General features: G+C 38.2%; 2 protein-coding genes across 2 annotated transcripts; one reads left to right on the top strand and one right to left on the bottom strand.

The window, feature by feature from the left end:
• Window positions 1–17,549: 17,549 nt before the first annotated feature.
• Window positions 17,550–19,671, top strand: LOC121997030 (growth-regulating factor 3-like). Its single transcript, XM_042551240.1, has 4 exons — window positions 17,550–18,218; window positions 18,290–18,469; window positions 18,590–18,896; window positions 18,985–19,671. Exons 1-4 carry the CDS (start codon window positions 18,071–18,073, stop codon window positions 19,406–19,408), a joined length of 1,059 nt encoding a protein of 352 aa, XP_042407174.1. The 5' UTR covers window positions 17,550–18,070; the 3' UTR covers window positions 19,409–19,671.
• A 433-nt stretch (window positions 19,672–20,104) lies between these two features.
• Window positions 20,105–21,962, bottom strand: LOC121997029 (probable glycosyltransferase 2). The gene has a single exon (XM_042551239.1). The coding sequence runs from the start codon at window positions 21,632–21,634 to the stop codon at window positions 20,285–20,287; it is 1,350 nt and encodes a 449-aa protein (XP_042407173.1). The 5' UTR covers window positions 21,635–21,962; the 3' UTR covers window positions 20,105–20,284.
• Between the last annotated feature and the right edge of the window lie 4,043 nt (window positions 21,963–26,005).

Raw genomic sequence — 26,005 nt, 5'->3', positions numbered from 1 at the left:
AAGGGCCCTTCCCGGAGCTCATATCGGGGCACCCAACCCGTACTGTCACCACATATGCTCATACCCATCCAATTAGTCACATAAGAAAATATGCTCAATCCACGTTATACCTATAACAATAATACATTCAATTCATTCTGTATTCACAACAATTCATAAATCATGTACAACATAGGATAACTAACGAATAATAAAGACTCATGCATAATAAATAAGGACTACAACTCTAGTTCTTCCATAATTCTACACCTCCTAAGCAGTTAGGTGAAGCAACTACATTAAACTTCAATAGTGTAATAACGTTCAAATTTCATAGAATTGATGGATCACAACTATCCAAGTTCAGCTATCATGGAATAAAATTCAGCTAACTAGAAGATGTGCACACCATTGAAAGAAAAACCCCTCATCTTTGTTACTGCCAGGAAGAGGAAACCCAATGCCAACTCAATTGAAGAACACTTAAGGATAACTAAGAAAACTGAAATCCACAGCTGCTTGGGTACAGAAAAACAACGATGCAGGGAAGCCCCATAACATTCGCATTTCGTCCAATCTTTACCGAACACAAACGGACAGCATCAAGAACCAAAATAGAAATCAAAAACCACAACAAAGGAATAGAACAATCTCGAAAGGTAATTCCATATCAAAGCCCAATTTCATCCAGTGTTCTCGAAAACAAAAAGGAATGCAACAAGATCATCAACAGACCCTATAAAAATCCCAACTACCTTTCCCAAAACTTCCAGATGCGCAAAAACAAATTTAACATCATTGCAACTAATCAAGGCTACCAAAAACTGGATTCCAAACTCAAATTGACAAGAAGAAACCAATCAAAACTCATTTAAACCACAAACCATAGCAAAAACCTCATGAAAACCCAATCCGAAATCAAGACCTGACAGAAATCTCAATCCGAATCTAGAACTTCACAAAAGCTCGATCACAACTCATTCTACCAATCGATATCTTAGTCAAGCATTTAAGCAAACAAGTGTGACACAGTAAACTCGTAACATCCACTTCACATAAGAAATCAAATCCAAACTCAATCACAACCCATCGGACACCAGAAGAACCATGAGCAGAACACTCTGGGAAAAATCGAACTCATCACCACAGAATGCACTGGCAAAAAAATCCAGAAGCAATGCGAACCAAGCAAGAACATCAACGGAACCTCAAGCCGAATCAAGAAAAACGCGGAAAGAAATCGATCTCTTACACAATCCATCAATCGGACTTTGTTGGCAAGTTTATCAACCTACCTAGCTACATATCCTTTACCTCACCGATCCCATATCATCATAGAGGATGTACTTGCCTTCTCCTTCTTTTGCCATTGCCGGGAGCCTTAGCCACAGGACGACGCGACGGAGAGGAAGGCTTGTCCACAGAGGAGATCACCGGCGTGGCGTCAACAATCAGCCAAGATCTCGGCCCGAATCAAGAGCTTGGGTTGTGGCGGTGAAGTTGAGAGGAAGAGGATTGGGGATTCCGTGAGAGGTGAGCGGTGGAATTCCCTTAGGCAATTAAAACCTAGGTTTAGCTTTAAACTTAGGTATTATATATATATTTAATTAACACCTCACTTTAATTAGGTATTAACGGGCTTTATCTTTTACCCAATTTTAACCTTTAAAATATAAAATGATTCCTTTAAAATCTATAAAAATTCCAATAAATATCTTAAATTCATATAAACTTATTTCCTAATAAATTATATACTGGATTATATTTATTTTCCTTAAAATAACAAAATTTTAGTTAGTATATCCTTATTTACATTTTTGGTATGTTACATTAGGTGTCTTATTTAGTTGAATTTGAGACAAAATCTTAAATACTGTCTTAAAGTTAATGTCTCCATGTAAAATTTTGAGACATCTATTATTACTGTCTTAATTACTTAGTATTTGAGACGAATTTTGTCACTGTCTTAAAATTTTTGTCTCAAAAGCCTAGTTTTCTAGTAGTGTTCTTTTAATTTTGAATCTAAATGCACATTTGAAGATTTTTGTAAAGAAACTCTTAATTCATGTGCTAAACGTGTTCCTAGAACTACACTTACTCGTACAATTAAAAAATTAGTAAAACAAGGAAAAAAGAATTTAATTGATGAATTTAGTAAATTAGATAATAAAGTTTCTTTATGTTCCGATATTTGGAGTGATCATTGACAAACACATTCGTATATGGGTGTGACTTGCCATTGGATCGATAACTCTTGGAACCTCAAAAAAAAATTGTTAGCTTATAAAGTTTTTGATGAATCACATAATACTCATAACATCGCACAATTATTATGTTTAATTTTAGAAGAATATAACTTAACTCATAAAATATTTTCAATATCATTAGATAATGCTAGTTCCAATACCGCTTGTATAGATGATCTAAAATTTGTTTGTCGACCTATTATTGACGGTTTATTTTTTTTCATATTCGTTGTGTATGTCATGTTTTAAATTTATGTGTTCAAGATGGTTTAAAAATTTTAGAAAGTTATATTAAATCAATTAGAATTACAATTTCTTATTTACGATTTCATCCATCTATAATAAAACAATGGGGTATGGTTTGTAAAATTAATGGAATAAGACCTAAAATTTTTTCCACGTGATGTACCAACACGTTGGAATTCAACATACCAATTATTACAAGATTCATTTCAATATAAAGAATTATTATGTCCATTTTTTGCACAAAATACTAATACTAATTAATATATATTTATTTTTACAACAATGAAATATTTGTAGTAATATTTGTGAAATTTTAAAAGTATTTAATGATGCAACCGAACAACTTTTCGGTATTTATTACCTCACTGCTCAATTAGTTTTAGAAAATTTTTCTATTAGTTTTAAATGAATATATTAATAATGAATCTTTATCTCCTTGCATCTTAGCTATGAAAATTAAATGGGAAAAATATTGTTATTTAATTCCTGAAATTTATTTAGTTACATTCTGTTGGTGCGGGAAGCATCCGACGATCGAACTCGTGTTTTGATAATGACAAAGGATTCAAAGTTAAGGTGTCTTTGTGATCTAACAAGTCTGCTTGAGCATTTCAGGAAAGTCCTAGCTGCGGTTAGGCAAAGGGAAACCCCTAGGGGGTGGTAACCCTAGGTCATAGGGGGTGGTAACCCTATGCGAAAAGTCTTGGCAGGTCGATAGCTTCAGGCAAAAGTCCTAGGAGGTGGTAACCCTAGGTGGAAAGTCCTGGTGTCGTGAACTAGGTGAAAGACTGGACTAGCTGGGAAGCAGATGTCCAGCAGAAAGTCCGGAAACGTCGAGTGCTGAGCAAAAGTCCAGTCGATCTGGAGGATCGTACTGGCAACAGGTAAATCTCCTGAGTGGAGTAGGTGAGGACGCGTTCCCCGTAGAGGGAACAGTAGGCGTCGGGTCGACCTAGGGTTTCTGGACGGAAATCTGAAGTCAGACCCGGACAGCCCAGAGACTGTCAGAATATTTTTATCATATTCATACTATGGTTTATGCTAACTTTGTGTTGCAGGATATTGTTTGGGACTAACACATCTTGCAGGTACAAAGAAATAAAGTTCTCCTCGAATGAACAGTGTCCGAGGCGCCTCCATGGAGCTTGGAGGCGCCTCGGGTACAAAAGCTGACCTGGCCGCGAAACAGGGTTGAAGGCGCCTCAGCTGGCTCTGGAGGCGCCTTGGAAGGCGCCTTGAAGACCCTTGAAGGCGCCCTCAAAGGTGATAAGCACAGACTAGTCAGCGCTCATCTGCACGGTGGACTCAGAACTATGAAGGCGCCTTCTGAGGCTTCCAAGGTGCCTTGGATGCCCTTTATAAGGGGACTTCGAGCAGCATTGAGAGATAACAACTTCTAAGCTTCCATTCTGCTGTGTTCTGCTCAAGTATTGCTTCCGAAGTGCTGTTGCAACATTCTGATGACCCGGAGCTCAGATTTCTTTCCTACTACTGTTGTCGGTATAATTTTAAATTGTAGTTACATTTGTAATTAGATTGTAATATTCATACGAGCTTATAGTTGTTGCCCACGGAAAGCGATCAAGGATCGCCGGCCTTCGAGTAGGAGTTGACCTAGGCTCCGAACGAAGTAAACAACCGTGTTCTTGTGTTTGTTTCCTTTATTCCGCTGCTTTAATTACTTTACGAACGTTTTACGATTCCGATAATCGAACGATTTAGCCACGAGCGCTATTCACCCCCCTCTAGCGCAGTCTCGATCAAACAATTGGTATTAGAGCGGGGTTGTTTTGAATTGGTGCAACCACCATTCAAAACATATTTTTTTTTCGTGGTATTCATTTTTATTTTTCGGAGTCAATTAGAAATTAGCTCAGTAGCTAACATTCTAATTCTCTTTAGAATCAGTGTTGCTCAAAGTTGGTCAATACCACTTGAGCTCGTTATTTTTTTTTTTCCTTCTTCCAGCACTACTAATCCAAGACTCAGTTTTGGAATAGATCCTCTTGTTTTTGCTCTTTTTCAGATCTAAATGGCCCAACAAGAAGGATATAGCACTGTTCGTCCCCCACTATTCTCCGGAGAAGACTTCGGGTATTGGAAGGGGCGAATGGAGATATATCTTAAAACCCAATTCGACACCTGGATGATAGTCAAGATGGGACTTCGATTACCAACGGATGAAGACGGCAAGCCTACATCTTGCGAAAAGTGGGAACCAGCCCTTATCAAAAAGGTAGAAGCCGATGCCAAAGCCACCTGCACCCCTCCAGTGCGGTCTTACCAAGGAAGAGCTCAACAGAGTCGGTTCGTTCTCTTCCGCAAAGGAGTTGTGGGAGAAACTGATCGAACTTCACGAGGGCACCTCAGAAACTAAGGTAAGTAAGCGTGATTTGTTACTTAATAAACTATATAATTTAAAAATGCAGGAAGGCGAGATGACGAGTTCACTACACGCAAGAATCCAAGATATCCTTAACTCCCTTCACGGAATCGGACAGAAGGTCGAAAATAGGGATATCATAAGGTATGCTCTTAATTCATTTCCTAGGAGCACATTGTGGGCATCAATGGTAGATGCTTACAAAGTCTCTAAGGATTTGTCTTCCTTAAAATTAGATGAATTGTTTAGTGAATTTGAACTTCATGAACAAACTAATGCACAGCCGACCGAGAAGGGTATTGCTTTGATTGCAGGTTCTAGTCGAACACGGGAACCAAGAGTACGACGAAAAATTGAACCGGAATCAGAAGACGAACCCGACTCAGAAGACTCAGAAGACGAACTTACCAGCGAACTAGTAAACCTCGTAAAGAAGCTCTACAAGAAGAAGAAGGGCTTCAACAAGAAAGACCTGAAGAAGGTAGTGCAATCCAAGGAGGCCCAACCGAGCTCGAAGGTAAAGTTTGAAGTTACTTGCTATGGGTGCAACCAGAAGGGGCACATCAAAGCCAACTGCCCCAACCAAAAGGAAGCCAAAAAGCAAAGGAGAAAGAAGACCCTGAAGGTAACCTAGGACGAATCTTCTTCGGAGGACGAAGACGACGAACTCGATCAAATGAGTCTACTCGCACTGATGGCCCGGGACCATATCGTCAAGAGCGAGAGTGAGTCAGAGGCCGAGTCCGAGCAAAGCCACGGATCCGCATCCGTTTTAGAAGGGCCAGACTCCACTGTAAGTATTCCAAGGCTTAATAATTTAGTCAATTATTTATTACGCAAGTTAGCTAAGTCAAACCTTAGGATTAAATCACTTCTAAAGGAAGTAGCTGTCCTTAAAGAAGTGACTAACACTAATTCCTTACCTGATCAAGTTCAGACTGGAAATTCAACTCAAGTTCAAAAACTTGAGGAAGAAAATTCAAGTTTGAAAAATCAGGTTAAGGACTTAAAAAATACCTTAGAACAGTTTTCTTTAGGTTCCAAGAATCTTGACCTAATTCTTGGGACACAAAGAGCCGTTTATAATAGAACTGGGCTAGGTTGTAAAAGTAAAAAGAAATATAAATCTTACTTATCCTTAATAAACAAACAAAGTAGTAAATCAGTTCAAGCATGAGTCCCAAAGTCCAAATTGATCAATCAAGTTGGACTTGGCCAATACTGGGTCCCGAAGGATCAAATACACTACCTCGATAGACCATATCGAGGCCATAATCCAGGGGGAGCAAAAAGAAAAACAACCTTAAAAATTTAAAAATTAAAAATTTGAAATTAAATTAAAATTTTGAAATTAACTTATAAATTCCAAATAAAAAATTCGAAATTAAATTAAAAATTCGAAATTAACTTATAAATTCAAAATTAAAAATTCAAAATTAAATTAAAAATTCGAAATTAACTTATAAATTTAAAATTAAAAATTCGAAATTCGAAATTAAATTAAAAATTCAAAATTAATTCAAAATTCAAATCAAATTCAAAATTCAAATCAAATTCAAAATCAAATATAGATGGAGGATCCAGACTAGCTGGCACCCCCAACTGAACTACCCGACAGGGTAACTAAACCTAATCTACCCGAAATGGGTAAAACAAGAGTAGATTACCCGGCAGGGCAAATAAGGTTAGATTAAAACGAGTTAGGTTTAACTTGACCCAAAGTACTGGTGAAATTTTTGGATGATAGTACGTTAGGGAAGCTTGGGCATCGCATGTCTAGGAAGATATGGCTTCGACCTAGTGCATTTGGCCAAGTGGAACTGACCGAAGCTACCCTTAAATGGATCCTAACTAGTTAGACCAAGGATTAGTATTAAGTTCAATGGGTAGGACTATTTGGGAAACCTCGAAAGTATGGTCACTTTAATGAGCTCCTTGTGACTCACCATAACCCAGAAGTTTATCCAAAGAATGCTTACTTGTTGAACCCAAAGCTAAACCTGAATCTAACACAAAGTTAAACTTTACCATAAAATTCAACCATAATTCAACTCACAACAATTATAGGATTCCCTAATTGACAATCTAGATCGGGTGAGATGACTAAGAAATTAAATTTCAAAAACTAAATTTCGAAAACTAAATTTCAAAATTATTTTAAAAACTAAATTTCAAAATTATTTTAAAAACTAAATTTCAAAATCATTTTAAAAACTAAATTTCAAAATTATTTTAAAAAAACTAAATTTGAAAATTATTTTAAAAACTAAATTTCAAAATTATTTTAAAAACAAAATTTCAAAATTATTTTAAAAAACTAAATTTCAAAATTATTTTAAAAACTAAATTTCAAAATTATTTAAAAAAAACTAAATTTCAAAATTATTAAAAAAAAACTAAATTTCAAAATTATTTTAAACTAAATTTCAAAATTATTTTAAAACTCAATTTCAAAATTATTTTTAAAACTCAATTTCAAAATTATTTTTTAAAAAAACTTAATTTCAAAACTTAAAATTAACTTTAAAATCTTTTCCATAGGATTAATTGTTTGCTTCAAATACAATTGAGTCAGATAGAAAATCTAAGGAGTCTACTTCAATTAAGCTATCTTTAAATCCATTAAAAAACCAATTCAAACTACTTCATGTGTAGGAATTGGATCAATGGATGTTGGATAGTGGATGCTCTAGACATATGACTGGAGATAAGTTGAAGTTTACCAAACTCAAGTACAAGAATTTAGGATCAGTTGCATTCGGCAACGACGGTAAACTTAAAGTAATCGGAAAAGGTAATATTGAACTAAGTTCCGATTTCATTATTCGAAATGTTTTATTGGTTGAAAATTTTAACTTTAATTTACTAAGTATAAGTCAATTGTGTGACAGCGGATATCTAGTCAATTTTGATAAATCTGGATGTCTAGTTAAAAATATCGAAAACCCTGAAATTAGACTTAAGGGACTTAGGAAGAATAACATCTACACAATTGACTTATCAATATCCTCAATAAAGTGTCTCTTGACACAACAAGAGGAAACCCAACTGTGGCACAGAAGACTGGGTCACATGCACACTAGACTCATTTCAAAAATGAGTCAAAATGGTTTAGTTAGAGGTTTGCCCAAATTAAAATTTATTGAAAACTCAATCTGTGATGCATGTCAAAAAGGAAAACAAACCAAGTCAACCCACAAGTCAACCAACCTAGAAAGAACTAACTCCGTACTTGAGCTCCTTCACCTTGACCTATTTGATTCACATGGAGCCAAATCACTAAGCAAGAATCAATATTGCTTAGTAATAATTGATGACTACTCTAGGTATACATAGGTAAAATTCCTAAAAACAAAAGATGAAACCTATGAAATATTTAGTAATTTTTGCAAATTAATAGAAAATGAAAAAGATACTAAAATCAAAAGAATAAGAAGTAATCACGGGGGGGGGGGGGGAATTTGAAAATCATAGGTTTACCCAATTTTGTAAAATAAATGGATACCAACATGAATTTTCATGTCCTAGAACCCCCCAACAAAATGGTCTAGTGGAACGTAAAAATAGAACACTACAAGAAGCCTCTAGGACTATGCTAAACGAATATAATTTAAATCATCAATTTTGGGATGAAGCAATAAATACTGCAAATTATATTCAAAACAGAATTTTAATTAACAAACTTCACAATAAAACACCTTATGAACTTTACTACCATAAAATTCCCAATCTAAACTATCTAAAAGTATTTGGGTGTAAAGTTCACATTTTAAATACTAAAGATTACTTAGGAAAATTTACGCCCAAATATAACCAAGGAATATTTTTAGGATACTCCTCAACCAGTAGAGCCTTTAGAGTATATAATCAAAACACCTTGAAAGTTGAAGAAACAACCAATGTAATATTTGATGAAGAAAACAATTTACCTAATATAAATGAAAATATTGACATTAATCCAAGAGCTATAGAAGATGATGAAATCCGTCCTAACCTTAATGAGTCAGAAGAACCAGTTTCTGACCCACAGATAAGACTAACTAGAGTAACTACCTCTCATCCACCTGACCAAATTCTGGGTGACCCAAACCTAGGAGTCAGAACTAGATCATCCTATAGAAACCTAAGTCAGATTGCTCTTATCTCTAAAATTGAACCTAAGACTATAGAAGAAGCCCTACCTGACCCAGATTGGATCATTGCAATGCAGGAAGAATTAGCACAATTTGAGAGAAACCAAGTCTGGGACCTTGTACCCAAACCCTTAGATAAATCAATAATAGACACCAAATGGGTTTTTAGGAACAAGTTGGATGATCAGGGTGATATAATAAGAAACAAAGCTAGACTAGTAGCCAAAGGGTTTAGTCAAGTTGAAGGCTTAGACTATGATGAAACCTATTCTCCGGTAGCTAGACTCGAATCCATTAGGATGTTATTAGCCTATGCAGCAAATAAAGGGTTTAAATTGTACCAAATGGACGTTAAGTCAGCCTTTTTAAATGGGTTTATCAAGGAAGAGGTCTACGTAAGTCAACTTCCAGGATTTGAAGACTTAGACTACCCAAACCATGTATTCAAATTAAAAAGGCGTTATATGGACTAAAACAAGCCCCTAGGGCATGGTATGAAAGATTATCTAATTACTTAATATCCAAAGGTTTTAACCAAGGACAAATAGATCCGACCTTATTTGTAAAAACTATAGAAAAAGACATCTTTATAGCCCAAATCTATGTTGACGACATAATTTTTGGCTCAACTAATTCTAAGTTCTTAAAAGAATTTGTTAAATTAATGGAAAATGAATTCGAAATGAGTACGGTTGGGGAACTCAACTTCTTCTTAGGCTTACAAATTAAACAAACCAAAGATGGAATCTACATTTATCAAACTAAATATACTAAGGAGTTAATTAAAAAATTCTGCATGGAAAATTCAAAAATTATTAATACTCCAATGGCAACCAACATTAACATTGACTCTGACCCTAAAGGAAAACTAGTAGACCCAAAGTACTATAGGAGTGCCATAGGTAGTTTACTTTACCTAACTACAAGTCAATCTGACATATTGTTTGCAGTAGGTATGTGCGCGAGATACCAATCCTGTGTAAAAGAGTCACACCTAACATATGTCAAAAGAATACTTAGGTATATTAAAGGAACTTTAAATGTAGGACTTTGATACCCAAGAACTTGCACCTTTGACCTGTATGGCTATTCTGATTTAGACTATGTCGGGTGCAAGTTAGACAGAAAAAATACAAGTGGTAGCTGCCAGATTCTAGGTCAGTGCCAAGTAAATTGGTCAAGCAGAAAGCAACATTGCGTTGCTCTATCCACTACAGAAGCTGAATACATAGCTCTAGGAGAATGTGCATCTCAACTGTTGTGGATGATGCATACCTTAAAAGACTTTCAACTAGAATATAAAAATACAAAAATCTTTATTGATAATATCAGCTCAATTAATCTGACCAAAAATCCTATTCACCATTCTAGGACTAAACACATTGAGGTAAAACACCACTTTGTAAGGGATCACGTAGCTAAAGGTGAAATCGCACTCAACCATGTTGAGTCCAAATCAAACCTAGCTGACATCTTTACAAAACTCTTACCTGAACTTGAGTTCAGTGCACTTAGAAGGCAAATAAGAATGTGTTGGGTAGAGTAGGTGTCTCAGTTTGTCTCATCTTGTTTTAATTATTGTTTTTCAAAATCTAGGAAAAACAGTTTTCAAAATTCTAATTTATTAGATTTTTCAAAAATTTAGAATTAGACTAAGTTTTCCCCCTAGAAATCATGTTCTCCTAGACTTAAGCCAGAGCATCTCACAAACACCTAGGTATACCTTGATTGTGTTTGACAGACATAGAATGATGTGAGATGCATAGGGTACAGCCTGGACTCAAGAATGCTTATATCTGTGCATCAATATGAGTATGGGCGTTAAACACGCAATATACATCAATCAAGTCAAGTCTTCCAGATCTAGTCAAATCTAACTGGACCAAATTGACTTAACTTGACTAATCATGTGAAAGCTGTTGCCCTATAGGCAGTCAACAAGTAGCTAAAGGTTAGACAGTTGGTAAAGGACACTCAGTTTTCAGATTAAGCATGTTTTGATATTTAGGGCTCTGATACCTCTTAAAATCAATCTATTAAACTTGACTCATGCTTGGACTTAAGGATCAACTGACTTCTTAAACCAATTTTTTTTAGCTACTTTGCTCTCTCCCAACCGTAAAATTTAATAAGTATTGTTTAAAATTAAGTACCAATTTTTATTTTCAAAATTTTAAAACTTAGCTCACTTTGAACTCTAACTTTGTAAATTCCTAAGTAAAGCACAGTCTTGCAAAATTCAACTCATTTAACTATTAAGTGCTTTCAAAATCTTGTTTATTCAAATATCTATTTTTGCTTATTTTTTTTGATATATGACAAAGGGGAAGAATAACAAATTCAAAAAATTCAAATACTTCCTCAAACTTAAATATTATTAAAGGGGGAGCAACAGTTAAGGGGGAGCTATTACCTTAGCAAAATTGCTAAGCTCATGTTAAATGTGTTGATTTATTCGTTTGTGATATCTGTTTACTTGACTTTGAATTCGAGTTGCCATAATCAAAAAGGGGGAGATTGTTGGTGCGGGAAGCATCCGACGATCGAACTCGTGTTTTGATAATGGCAAAGGATTCAAAGTTAAGGTGTCTTTGTGATCTAACAAGTCTGCTTGAGCATTTCAGGAAAGTTCTAGCTGCGGTTAGGCAAAGGGAAAACCCTAGGGGGTGGTAACCCTATGCGAAAAGTCTTGGCAGGTCGATGGCTTCAGGCAAAAGTCCTAGGGGGTGGTAACCCTAGGTGGAAAGTCCTGGTGTCGTGAACCAGGTGAAAGACTGGACTAGCTGGGAAGCGGATGTCCAGCAGAAAGTCCGGAAACGTCGAGTGCTGAGCAAAAGTCCAGTCGATCTGGAGGATCGTACTGGCAACAGGTAAATCTCCTGAGTGGAGTAGGTGAGGATGCGTTCCCCGTAGAGGGAACAGTAGGCGTCGGGTCGACCTAGGGTTTCTGGACGGAAATCTGAAGTCAGACCCGGACAGCCCAGAGACTGTCAGAATATTTTTATCATATTCATACTATGGTTTATGCTAACTTTGTGTTGCAGGATATTGTTTGGGACTAACACATCTTGCAGGTACAAAGAAATAAAGTTCTCCTCGGATGAACAGTATCCGAGGCGCCTCCATGGAGCTTGGAGGCGCCTCGGGTACAAAAGCTGATCTGGCCGTGAAATAGGGTTGAAGGCGCCTCAGCTGGCTCTGGAGGCGCCTTGAAGACCCTTGAAGGCGCCCTCAAAGGTGATAAGCGTAGACTAGTCAGCGCTCATCTGCACGGTGGACTCGGAACTATGAAGGCGCCTTCGGAGGCTTCCAAGGCGCCTTGGATGCCCTTTATAAGGGGACTTCGAGCAGCATTGAGAGATAACAACTTCCAAGCTTCTATTCTGTTGTGTTTTGCTCAAGTATTGCTTCCGAAGTGCTGTTGCAACATTCCGACGACCCGGAGCTCAGATTTCTTTCCTACTACTGTTGTCGGTATAATTTTAAATTGCAGTTACATTTGTAATTAGATTGTAATATTCATACGAGCTTATAGTTGTTGCCCACGGAAAGCGATCAAGGATCGCAGGCCTTCGAGTAGGAGTCGACCTAGGCTCCGAACGAAGTAAACAACCGTGTTCTTGTGTTTGTTTCCTTTATTCCGCTGCTTTAATTACTCTACAAACGTTTTACGATTCCGATAATCGAACGATTTAGCCGCGAGCGCTATTCACCCCTCCTCTAGCGCAGTTCAATCCAACACATTCGCTTTAGATCCTAGATTTAAATTAAAAGTTTTATAAGAAATGTTAACTTTATATTATGACACTTTAATTCCAATTAAAGATTATTCTTCCCCTGATCCAGTTAATATTTTATATAATGTTAGAATTTATTTATATGATATTTATAATTAATATTATGTAAAATATGGAATGCAAATTAATATTTTTGAAATACAACAAACTACTAGTAGTAATTTAAAACTTACAAAGGCATAACTCTTATTAAAAGAACGGACAAAATGTCCACGAGGATCCTCAAGTTCCACACAAGAGCTTGAGAATTATTTTACGACTTCTTTTGATTTTAATGAAGCAGATAGCGAAAATTTTGATATCTTAAAGTGATGGTCACAGTAGTCTCAAAACTTTCCCGTTCTTTCTGTGATCGCCAAAGAAATATTAGCTTGTCCAGTGTTAATTGTTGCTGTGGAGCAAACGTTCAGTGTCAGCGGCAACATATTAGATGAACGACGATCAACTTTATCTCCCGACTCCTTGGAAGACCAAGCATTACTCGACGATTGGACCAGAGCGGAGAAAATAATATAAGGAATGCAACTTTTAGATGACGAAGTTGAAGATTTTGATACTGAAAGAACAAATACAACAGGGACAGGAAATGGAAGTGAGTGAAAATGTAAAAGGATAAAAATGTAAAAGAACTATGTGGGCTTTGATTCCCCTAAAGGGATACGCAGACAACTTAAATAAGTGCAAGCTCTTTTTTTCAATAAATTTTAATTTCTAATTTGTAATGTTTAATTTATAATTTATAATTTTTAATTTCTAATTTTTTAACATAATAATTTGGAACCGTGGCGAATCGTGACAAACCATGAATCAAACCGTGAACCGACGGTTTCGAACCGTGAACTGTAACCGTCTTGAGCGGTTAAGGTTAAGGGTCAACTTGTCTGGAATTGTCGAACTGGCGGTTATGAACTGTCGAACCGTCGGTTCTGAACCGTCGAACCATCGGTTCTGAACCGTCGAACCGTCGATTCTGAACTGTCGAACCGTTAGTTCTGAACCGTGGTCAGGTCTAGTAGTAAGTACCGCGAGCTGGTCGTAGCTGGTGCTAGACTCTCTTCATTAAGGCCATGAGATAAAACATGGTCGTTCATCACTGGAAGTCCCATTTGGTATTCTGATCCTTGTTTAGAGAATGCCTGATGTTGATTTATTATTAAAGAGTGTCTCCTCTTTCCTTATAAAATGACATAAGTATCCTACATTATAAAATAACAACTTATTTTTATTATTATTTGTTCCTATTTTTTCCATTTAAATCAGCGTGGTGTAACTGTTATAAACTCATAACTACTACACAGTTGTAGCATTTATGGTATAATAGTTATGACAACTAAACAGTCTCATTCTACTGTATGTAAAAAAAATTAAGACTAAATTTATTTGGAGATTACTTAAAGAATTTAGACAATAATTTTTTAGCTTGAAACCTAATTGTTAAGGGTTCCATCCCATTACAAGTTGTAAATATCTTAAATAACTTCGATTTAATATCTTGTGTCTCCCATACTTCAATCCGAGTTAAAAGTTTTATGATACAGTGCATAAAAGGAGGAGCCCGATAAGGTCAGAAGGTTAATAGTCAAAGGGACGTGATAGTTAACAGTCAAAAGAAGGAGGGAGTTAAACTGTCTCATGTCATCAACCGCATAATTCCTGGTCGGTCAGATTCAGGGCAGGACCCCAGTTCTAAAACATAAGATGGAGCTTGGACTAGTTCATGACCTGCCCCTGATTGATCGGACTTCCCCAGCTCAGGCTGTGTAGATGGGTCTGGTACTTTTACTAAGACAACTCTCGACTGACTCTTCAGCGATCAAGGAGTGAAAGATGAGTCTCTCGCCACAGTCTCAGATAAACCTCAGTCGGTTCGCCACAGCTCATCTTCCTCATCAAGGCTCGAGCCTGGTGGCACATTTGATCGGTCATCCCGAGTTGTTTGTAGCTGAACCACGACGGGACGAAAAATACTAAACGATAATAATATTAGGAAATCGTAACCTCCTGTCAGAGAATATATGTCATATGCGAGAGAATATTCCAGTGGTCTACTATTACCTGCGAATGGAACCTTCCTTCCATCAATAAGAGGCCACCGTACATCCTCTTTCACCCGACATACTCTGACACCTGACATTCTCTGACAACAGGCATGCTCTAAAGGTATGCAACATCATATAAAAAGAGAGGTTCTCTTCCTTAGCCAAGTACGTACACATATGCACTTGTCTTCAACAATTCTTTTTCCATTGTACACTGTTCTTCCGGGGAAAAAGGACTTGACTTGAATGTCGGAGGGCCTGTGCCAGGGACTTTTTTCCTGATTTCTGGTCTCTAACACTCCGGATGCTTTATCTGAGTGTGTGCAGAGTTCAGGTACCACAATCCTCATACTATAAACCTTGGAGTTCCACGTGAGGGTTAGCTTTTGGGACATGCGTACTTAGGGTGCGTCAAAGCTGCCTCTCCGTCAACACCAATGTTATCTCTACCGACCTTCGTCTGACTCAGATTCCGAACAGGATTATTATAGTTTTTCAAATTTTAAGATTTAGCATTCATGTTATAGTGACTACCAACTTTAATAAATCAACACTTTTGATTCAGAGTGAACCACGAGACGCACAATATATCAAATGAAAACTCGTTCAGGAGCCTTCAATTGATATATTGTGTGTTTCATAGTTCAATCCGAGTCAAAATTTATGATCTCTCAAAATTTATCCAGTATACACAGTATCTACAAAATCTTAGCTGTTACAACTCAAAGTTATAACTTTAAGAGATTATAACTTTTTATTCGAGTTAAATCATAGAACGCATAATATATTAAACTGAATATCTCTGAACAAGGTTCAATTTAATATATTATATGTCTCGTGGTTCATCTCAAATAAAAAATGATGACATCTCAAAGTTTAAGATTTAAATTTCACGCAACTATAGTAGTTACCAATCAAAACTTGTTCAAATGTCTTTAATTTATTATGGGGCATAACCCATACCAATTAGATTTCAAACTAAAAAAATATATTTTTAATTATTTTTGGAGGCTCCTAATAATTTTAGTTTTACTTTTTTTTTTTTTTTCATATTATAGTGCCTAGAGAACCATAATTGCTATAAATCTATTATTGTGCCTAGAGAACCATAATTGCTATAAATATATAACAACATAGTTTTAATAGCTATGATACCATAACTGTTATAATACAGAAAAAAAATAAAATAAATAATAATAAAAATAAATTGTAAATTTTTTATAGAGAACAATTATATTATTTTTTAAAAATAATATACTTTGTTAATAATAAATCTAGAGGACTGATCCTATGTGACTATTCATCTGTGTCACATACCGTGCATGACACGTGCTTGAAGCACCTGGAATTAATTCGAACGCCTAAGCTTTAGTTTAGCATAACTTTTTTACTTTTTAAAAATCTTAAATTCATTAAATCTTACCGTCCTAAATATTATATCTCAAATTCTAAAAAAAAATTAAGCATCCTAAACTGCTGTATCTTAAACACTAAATCATCCTAAATCCAAAATTTTTAAAAAATTAAAAATAAATTACGCCTAAATACTATATACTGTACATCTAATTTTTTTAAAATTTTAATTTCCATTAACTAAAATATTTTAATCCAACTCATAAATTAAATCTAATTGATTTACCTTTAGAGTAAAAAATAGAATCTATATACTGAGGCGCTGGAATTGATCGTGCTAAAAGAAAAAAAAAAAAAAAAAAAAACTGAGACGCCGGAAATATCCTCACGCACACACATTCTACTAAAACTACCGTATTACTGCGGTTAAAAGCTAGTTGCCTGGACCACATTCACTGCTTCAGACCCAAATGGGTACATTAGTCCTTTAATGTGGCTTTTCACCGTGCGAATGCCTAGCAGTTACAGTAGGTTAGAGCATGCAGTTTACCTAATCTCCATGTCGTGTGCCTGTAAAGACATTGTCTTATTTTGACTTTGGACAAAGCAACTGCACGAGGGGTCACGTGGTCTTCAGCCCGCCCCCGTCCGTCTCTCTCTAATAATTGCACCCATTCAAATACTAATATTCCTATTATTCTAAAGCTATTTACACATTTCGTTGTCAAAAACAGTGGCACTTCAGAGATTGAATTGCTAGGAAGGTTGGATCCAGATAGATGTCTGAAAAAAATGATTGATGCTTGCTTATACATACTCGCATTTGACTGTTACTTGTTGGATGATTTGCATAGCCATTAGTACATAAATATAATCATCAAGCTCACGTCTTCGTTAGCAATCTTTGATGATTGGTTCTTCATACACACGAAGAATGTTTCTTTGCCATGATTTCGTAGCAGGACTCAGTTTGAAGTTTGAAGGCTGTCATACGCATGCACATCCGCTGCACCACCTGTTTGGCTAAGTGTCTAACCTGAGCTGGTAAAAAGGTGAAAGTGAAGCGGGAATAATGCCCACAGTGGAAAAAAGTCGAAAGACAGAATTGGACTTGTGAGCTGTGTGTGTGTGACCAGATTAATAATAGCATTTCCGTTGATGCTTTCGAGAGAAGCCGGCCGTTTTCGGCTAAACCTCGGTCTCCGTCGCCGGCTCTGCCTCTGTCTCCAACCCCAAGATTCCTTCCATCCTCGGAGAATACGCAGGCATGCTTTACAGGCACTGTTCTCTGTGTACAGTTTAGGAAAAAGAAAATGCTTAGATTTTCTCTGAGATTTGGTGGGCTTGGATTCATTATGGAACATATATAGTCTGTTCTAACATTTGTTTAAAGCGAGGTTCAGTTAATGGTGGAAGGCCGCTTCCGCGACTCCCTAGGCGCTTGCCTTTGTAATAAAGGCGGGCATCTATCTTCTTCTGCCTTCTTGTCCTTTGTTATCCTCTCCTCTCCTCTCCTCTCATTATTATAATTTACAGCCAAAGCAGCTACGAGTGTCAGGTAGAAGTATCTACCTTCGCATCCTTCTATCCTTTCCATCTTCCCCCGTCCCATTCCATGTATATCTGTCTGCCTGCTCCTCCCCATCTTAACTCCATGTGAGACAGTTCTTTGCAGAGTGAGATAGGTTTGCTTTCCGAGAAAGAGGAAACAGATCTATCCCAGGCCTCTTCTGAAGAGACAGATCGGCCTCTTCTTCATGCTTCCAGCGGACAAGCTCAAGAGAAATCCTTCCTGAACCCACTTCATCGTAGCGTTCCAAAAAGCAGGAGCCATATAAAAGGCCGACCTTCAAAGAACGAGCTTCCTCCTCACTCTTTGTGTGTCTCCATCTCCATGGATGCCTATCTATGGAGAAACCGGCAGCAGTCAGAGCATCAGCCTTGTGCAGGGCACACAAAGCTCCAGCACTTGGATCAGCAGCAGTCACATGCCTCTGCTCTCGCTCTGCTTGCGCCTGAGCCCAACAGCAGCCTCAATAAGGGTACTACTCCCCTCTTCTTATTGCTCTTCAGATGCTTGGCAGCTGCTTCATCTGACTCAACTGCTCTTCAGACGTAGGTTATTTCACTCTGGCGCAGTGGCAGGAGCTCGAGTTGCAAGCTTTGATCTACAAGTACATGTTAGCTGGGGCTTCTGTTCCTATGGAGCTTATTCTGCCCATCAAAAGGAGCCTTCTCGGTGCATCTCCCTACTTGCACTACCCTGAGTTCTATCACCATCTCCAGCCATCCCGTAACTGCTCTGTCTTTCTCATATTCTACCTCTGTAACCTGACATTGTTTAGCATCCATCTAGTCGATTGCATTTGGATTTCGTCGTGATGTTTCCTTTTGCAAATGCATTCCCTTTCAGTTTCGGCCTTGCAAACGGGCTACTGGGGGAAATGCACCATGGATCCTGAGCCAGGAAGATGCAGGCGGACAGATGGGAAGAAGTGGAGATGCTCAAGAGAAGTTGTGGTGGGTCAAAAGTATTGCGAGCGTCATGTTCACCGTGGCCGAAACCGTTCAAGAAAGCATGTGGAAGCCCCCACACCATATTATTCCAAGAGTAGTTCCAAAAGTGGCCTTTGCTCGCCTTCACCATTGTTGGCTCAAGAGAACCATTTCGACCTTCCTAGATCGTTGGCCACACTAAATACCCAATCTCTGGACCAGAGGTAACATCCGAAAACTTTTGCTAGAATTTTGAATGATCATTTGGAGGTTTTTGGCACTTTGAATGCAACTTCCAAGACACTACTTCAGGACGACTGTTGAAAAGAATCTTCAAAGCAATTGCCTGAACTTCTACCTCAAGAACCTTCAAGACGACAAAGCCGAAGGCTATGTGCTCCAGAGTTTCTTGGACGAGTGGCCAAAATCCCAACGAGAGAACACCGACAGCATCGACTACACCGTCCATCCTGCTTCGACCACCCACCTCTCTATTTCAGCTCCTGGGAATCAATTATCAGATTTCTCTCTGAAACTTTCCACTGGAAATCCTGAGAGGCCTGGACAAGATAACAAAAATGGCTGCGAAACACAACTGTTGGTCAGCTATGGACAGGCATCTATGGGTGGTCCGCTAGCGGAGGCACTCCGTTCGTCAGCCTCGACTCACTCGCCGACTAGTGTTTTGCACAATTCGAACGGATCTATATCCGAAATCAGCAGCATTAGCCCATGAGAACTGTCTCTCAGTCGCATTCATTTGCTAGATCTATGGCTATACATTTCATGATTTGGTAACTCGTCTTGTTTCCATATCTGTCAAGTTTTTCTAGTTTGCATGCATCTTTAGATTTGGTTTTCTGCGTTGTTTCAGTCTGGAGGATGATTATCTGGAGTTTCTTATGTGATTTTTCTGTGTCTGGAGTAAAAGGGTAGTGATTTTTCTGTGTTATCATGGTTTTGTTTCGAGACAGTAGATTGTGTTATTGTTTCTCTTAAGTTTCGGTATTATTTAAATCATGTATCAAATATTTCAATCAACTCGATAAAATGGTATAAATTCATTATAAGGTTTAGTATATTGTTCGGACAATATTAAATTTTTAAATAGTGTAAGTCCAGTCAATTTTATCCGAAATTAACTGAATTTAGAGAATTTTAAATACTTTTAAATTCGTAGTTTAAATTAAGAATAATGAATTTTTAAATTGGTATAATAAAATTTAAAAATGTAGTTTAAATTTAATTCATTATTTGTAATTTACACCATCAAATTTGTAATTGGGAATGATTTAAAATTCTTTAGGTATATCAGTTAATTTAGGATGAAACTGACTAATATACCTGTAGATAAAGCGGAGAGTATTTGAAAAGTGATTTGGATATTATAAAAATGGTATACTTCGAGTAAAATATCATAAAATTTGGGAAAGTTGCCATTTGGATAAGGAATTAATTTCAGAAGTAAGAGGATACAAGTTTTTAGAAAACAGAAAAAAAAATACATGTCGTTTTGATGATCAAAAGTGAAAGAGTAGCCCAAATTTGCGCTAGAACAGATTAAACACGATCAAATGAAAAGGAAAAAAAAGGAGAGCTTTGTGTTGCTCCCTCAGCCTCTGCTTCCCGTCCCGGCTACAAGATTAAACCGCTCGAGAAATTCCAATGGCGTCGAGGTTTGCTCCTCCGTCCTGCTAATCATGGCGGTGGTCAGGTTCTCGTGCGAAAACCCATACATCCGCAGCACCTGGTTATCTGCAAAATTGAAAGCTCTCTCCATGCTGTTGAAACACCTCTCCACCGGGTAGTCTCCCTGGCTTCCGCAAGGCTTGCAGCCCACAAAATGCGTCACGAACGGCCATCTTCCATTCCCCGAGCCGGTGTGATGCTTCTCCATCATCTCTTCGTACCTGTCCACCAAACCGACCCAGTATCCATGCAATTGGTAGGAGTTCTCGATGTACACCTTCCCGCCCCATCTTTCCTGTTGCCGGAGCAACAGGTATATGAGAGCTGACTGGTCGTCGGCCTCGAACGCTGGCCGGTCCTTTAGATTCGCCGTCAGCATCTTTCCGGCCTCGTCGCGAATGCGGCCTTTTGGCCCCATGGGGGCCCACGCATCCAGCAGTTCCAGACTCCACTGGCAATTGCGCAGCAAGAAGCTGCCGGTGCTGAGTCCGATCCAGGAACGCTCCTTGAAAATTAGGTCGGGTTGGCCGGGGACGACGAGATTGTGGGCGGCGTAGCGGCGGAGAGGGATTTCGAAGGCCATGTCGGTGAAGAGGGCGTCGCTGTCCATCCACCAGAACCATTCCACCTCCGGGTGGGACAGCATCAACCGCCGAATCAATGGGAGCTTGGCCCAATCCCCGGCGAACTCGCGGTCGAGGTGCGCCGTGTTGTAAACGATCTCGATCCCGTGGAGGCGGCAATAGTCGATCTTGTTCTTGGTCCCTTTCAGAAGGTAGTGGTCGCACATGGGGTTTTCGCAGGGATTGGGCGTCGATCCAGTGACGAGGAGGATCCGCGGCTTCCTGTCGGGGCGCCAGCTCGGGAACCCCGGGTTCTGGTCCAGCCACCTCCGCCGCTGGTCGTCCCAGTCCGAGATCTTGGGTCCTAGGGTGAACTTGGACGCGAAGGCGGAGAGGACCGCGACGGCATCGGCGGCGGAGGTGTAGTTCAGGGGGGCGAAGGAGAAGTCAACTCCGACATTGGAGTCGTCCTCATCATCGGGTTCGTGGTTGGAGCGTATCTCACGGAGGACTCGATCAATGTCCTCGACGACCTTATGGTCCTCATCGACGTCTCCAGAGACACCTCCGACGGCGCCGAGGAGGTTGCCAAAGTCAACAGTGCCGCGGAGGACGAGGACGGTGATCACTCCGCATAAGACGGTGATCTTGAGGTTGTTCAAGGTCTTGCGGATATGGCGACGACGCGGGAGGCGGGAGCGGTCCTTCATCGCCGACGGAGGGGCAACCGATGAAAGATCTACGGCCTTGTTTCGATCTCGCCGGAAAGCCGCCTAACGGGTTGATAGAGACTTATTTCCCGTGTTCCATCAAAGACACCAAACAGGAAAGTATCGCGCAAACCGCATCGTCCCGAAGGCCCAGCGGCTTCATTTCTTATACGCCGCTGTCGCTTACCGAACAGTTCATCTGCTTGTTTTTTTAATACGATGGACTCTCGAAAGTGTCAAGTAGTGCTTGGCATCAAATAGAGGACTACTCCCATAAGACGTGGAGAGGAGGCCGTTTGTTTAATCTACTGAGCTTCGTCCTTTCACAATTCATGTTTATCATTTTGTACGTTGACATGAGGAACGATAAAGCCTCCACGTGTACTATTAAGTCTAAATATTTTTATCTATATGACTGGAAAAGTCTATTTGATGGAATTAAAAAAAAATATTCGACTGATCAGAACGAATATTGATTAGACCGGGCTGGCTGCCCATGTGAAAGACCGAGTATTCGATCGGTTGAGCTTGTTGCCCAAGTTAGTTGTCTAAATACCCGGTCAATCGAGATGAGAGTCACTTAGATAACAGTGGATAAAATATAAATGTCCACGAACTTTACTAACCAGGACTAAAAGGACTCCGTCAGATATACAATAGCATTACTAGGTTAAAACTGAAAGAAAAAAGAACATTAATAATCGATGTTGAAGATAATCATTGTATGTATTGGTGATAAATAATAACGAACGATGAGACAATACAATAAAAGAGGAAAATATATCTATACTTAATAAGAGAAATTAATAAGAGAAAGGAGAAATAAAAGAGAACATTTTATTCATATTATGGCTCCATTGAATGTAAAAAAAGTCAAGACAAAGATATCTTCTATCGACAATTAATATTGATTCCATTAACATAAGGAAATAAAAAAAAACACCTTATGTCGGCAATTAATACTGATACGATGTATAAAGGGGGGGGGGGTGGGGTTTGAGGAGGCTAGATAGTCAGTAGTCAGGAGATGTGACAATCAGAAGTCAAGGGGGCATGACAGTCAGAAGTCAAGGGAACGTGACAATCAATGATAGTCCAACGTAAGGGGATGTAACAGCCAGAAGTCAAAGGGATGTGACAGGCAGTAGTTAGGAGGGGAAAGAAGGAGTTGGATCGCATGATGTCATCGGCTGCATAATTCTCGATCGTGCATAGACAAGTCTGGGTCACAGATCTGAGGCATGAGACGCAACCCGAAATAGTGCCTGACCTGTCTCGACTGGTCAGATTTCCTCAGCTCGAACCCCATAGCCAGGCCCGGTACTTTCAGTAATACCAGCAAGACACCTCCCGGTCGGCCCTTCAGCTATCCAAGCATAAAAGATGGAACCCTCGTCGTAGCTCATCTCCCTCATCAAGACTTGAGCCAGATGCCACACCCAACGGTCATCCCAAGCTGTCTGTAGTTGAACCTGGACAGGATATAAAACACTAGGCGAGAACAATGTCAGGGAATCATAATTTCCTGTCAAGGAATACCTACCATCCGTCAGGGAATATTCCAATGATCTGCTATCATCTGAGAATGGAATCGTCGTTCAACCAATGAGAGGGCCCCATGTGTCCTCCATCATCCGACAGGCTCTGACACCCAACATTCTCTGACATCGGTCAGGGTCTAGAGTGTTAGAGTGTATACTAAAAGCCTAGCTTTTGGTATAAACATTTATCTAGAAATAAGAATCACATTGGTCAAATGTCTACATTTATGATAAATGAAGTTGTTCAATTAATTTATATTGTAGATAACATGGTGTGTGGTGTCACACACAGAGGATCATGTTATCAGTACCTTATAAATTATAAACAGTAGCTCACGACCATAATGGAAAGGAACAAACCATTGGAAGGTCGTAGTGTAATTAGGTATTAGTTTATCTTAACTATATAATTACACTAGTACACTTAGAGTGTATTGAGTAGGACCATTAGAGGTCGTTTCTTTTATACTGACTTTATAAAGAAACAAAGACCTCAGTTATTATGGAAGTGTGTGCTCTTAATCCTAATATAATAACAAGCACATATATTTGATATTTATTTCTTTAATTTATCAATGGGTGAGATTTAGTTCGATGAATCAATAAGCCCGATAAGTTGGGAAATGATATCACTTATAGTGTGTGTTGTTGATTATAGAAGGAAACTGTGTCCTAGTGATCTAGGTTGAGAATGTCCCAAGAGGAGCTCATAAGGATTGTCATGTTAAACCCTGCAGGTGGACTTAGTCCGACATGACGATGAAGTTGAGTGGTACTACTCTTGGAGCTAGATATTAATTAAGTGAGTTGTCAGTAACTTACTTAATTAGTGGACATTTGTTATCTTAAACACAGGGAGACTAATACACTCATAATAAGAAGGAGCCCAAAATGTAATTTGGGATTGGTGCGGTAGTTCAATAATAGTTCTTTAGTGGAATGAATTATTATTGATGAAATTAAGTTGTGTGTTCAGGGCGAACACGGGATGCTTAATTTCATCGGGAGACCAAAACCAATTCCTCCTCTCGGTCCCTATCATAGCCTCTAGTATATAGAGATTTATACCCACCGCATACCCACCTTCTTACCCATCCAATGGGGCCGGCCAAGCTAGCTTGGAACCCAAGCTAGGGCCGGCCAAGACCAAGTGGATGAGTCAAGTAGGCGACCGGCCAAAGCTTGGGTCCCAAGCTTAGGTGGCCGGCCACTAGAATATTAAAAGGATTTTTATTAAAATTATTTCTTATGTGGATATCATGATTTTAAAAGAGAGTTTAAAAATTAAAAATTTCCTTTTATAACTTTCTACAAAAGATTAAGAGAAGAGATTAATCTCTTTCCTTATTTATAGATTAAAAGGATGGTTTTAATTTTTGGTAAAAACTTTCCTTATTTGTAAATCATCTACATGTTTAAAAGAGAGTTTAAAATTTGAAATCTTTCCTTATTTGTTGATTAAAGGAGGATTTTAAATTTTAAGAAAACTTTCCTTTTTAACCATGTTCATGATTTAAAAGAAAGTTTAAAAATTAATAATTCTCTTTTATTAGTTTCTACAAAAGATTGAGAAAAGATTTGATATCTTTCCTTATTTGTAGACTAAAAGAGATTTTAATTTTTAGAGATAACTTTCTTTTTATCCACATGTTTAAAAGAAATATTTTAATTTATTAAATTTCCTTTTTATAAACCAATCATGAAGGGATTAAATTATTGAAGAAATTTTATAAATTTCTGGAGACAAATTAGGAAGTTTTAATTAATTAAAACTCTCCTTGTTTGTAACTTTAGTGTGGCCATGTAAATTGAGAAAAGGAAAATTGTTTTAATTAAATAAAATTTTCCTTTTCATGGCAAAAGAATTAAGGAAGTTTTTAATTAAATTTCCTTATTTGCCAAGACCAAGGATTATAAAAGAGGGGGTAGAGAAGGCTTCATGGTGAACACCTCTATTATTTCTCTCCCTCTTTTCCTTGGTGTGGTCGGCCAACCTCTCCCTCTCTTCCTCTTGGTGGTGGTCGAACCTTCTTTATTGGCTTGGTGCTCTTGTGGTGGGCGGATACTACTTGGAGAAGAAGAAGAAGAAGGAGAGAAAGCTTGTATCCCTTGGAGCTTGGTTGGTGTTTTGTTCTTCGTCCTTGGTGAAGCTTCTTTGTGTTGGCCGAACCTAGCTAGGAGGAGAAGAAGGTGCTTGGTGGTTTCTCATCTCGGAAGATCGTTGCCCACACAACGTCCGAGGTTAGAAGAGGAATACGGTAGAAGATCAAGAGGTCTTTCTAAAAGGTATAACTAGTAATTTTTCTTTCCGCATCATGCTAGTTATTTATGGAAATAATACCAAATACAAGAGGCTTACAATTCTAGTATTTCGAATATGTTTTTCGAAGTTGTGTTCTTTTGTTTTATTTTTCCTTGTGATTTGATTGTTCTTTTCAGTTAACCTAAAGTTATTTTAGGAAATTAAATATTAGATTTCTATAAAAGGTTTTGTCTAGTCGGTGGTGGTTGCTCCCATATCCAAGAAGGTCATGTGCCTCGCCACGTCAGTACTGGAAACCAATTATGGAAATTAATATTTAATGGAATTAATAACTTAAGGTGATTTGGGTCGAACGTGTTAAGTTCCGCAGGAGATCCAAGTTAAAACCTAAAAGAACAAATAGATTAAGTTTTGGATCAAACGTGTTAAGTTCCGCAGGCGATCCAAAATTTAATTTAAAAGAACACATGGTAGCTAGGAAAAGGTTCAGACCTTTGTACAAAATTTTTGTACAGTGGAACCTCTAGGCTTTCCGAGTAGCAACCAACATAGAGGTATGCATTGTCA

The sequence above is a fragment of the Zingiber officinale genome, chromosome 6A, assembly GCF_018446385.1.
Source record: "Zingiber officinale cultivar Zhangliang chromosome 6A, Zo_v1.1, whole genome shotgun sequence".
NCBI lineage: Eukaryota > Viridiplantae > Streptophyta > Magnoliopsida > Zingiberales > Zingiberaceae > Zingiber > Zingiber officinale.
The sequence above is the reverse complement of the archived record's forward strand: the minus strand, read 5'-3'. Positions and strand labels throughout refer to the sequence as shown.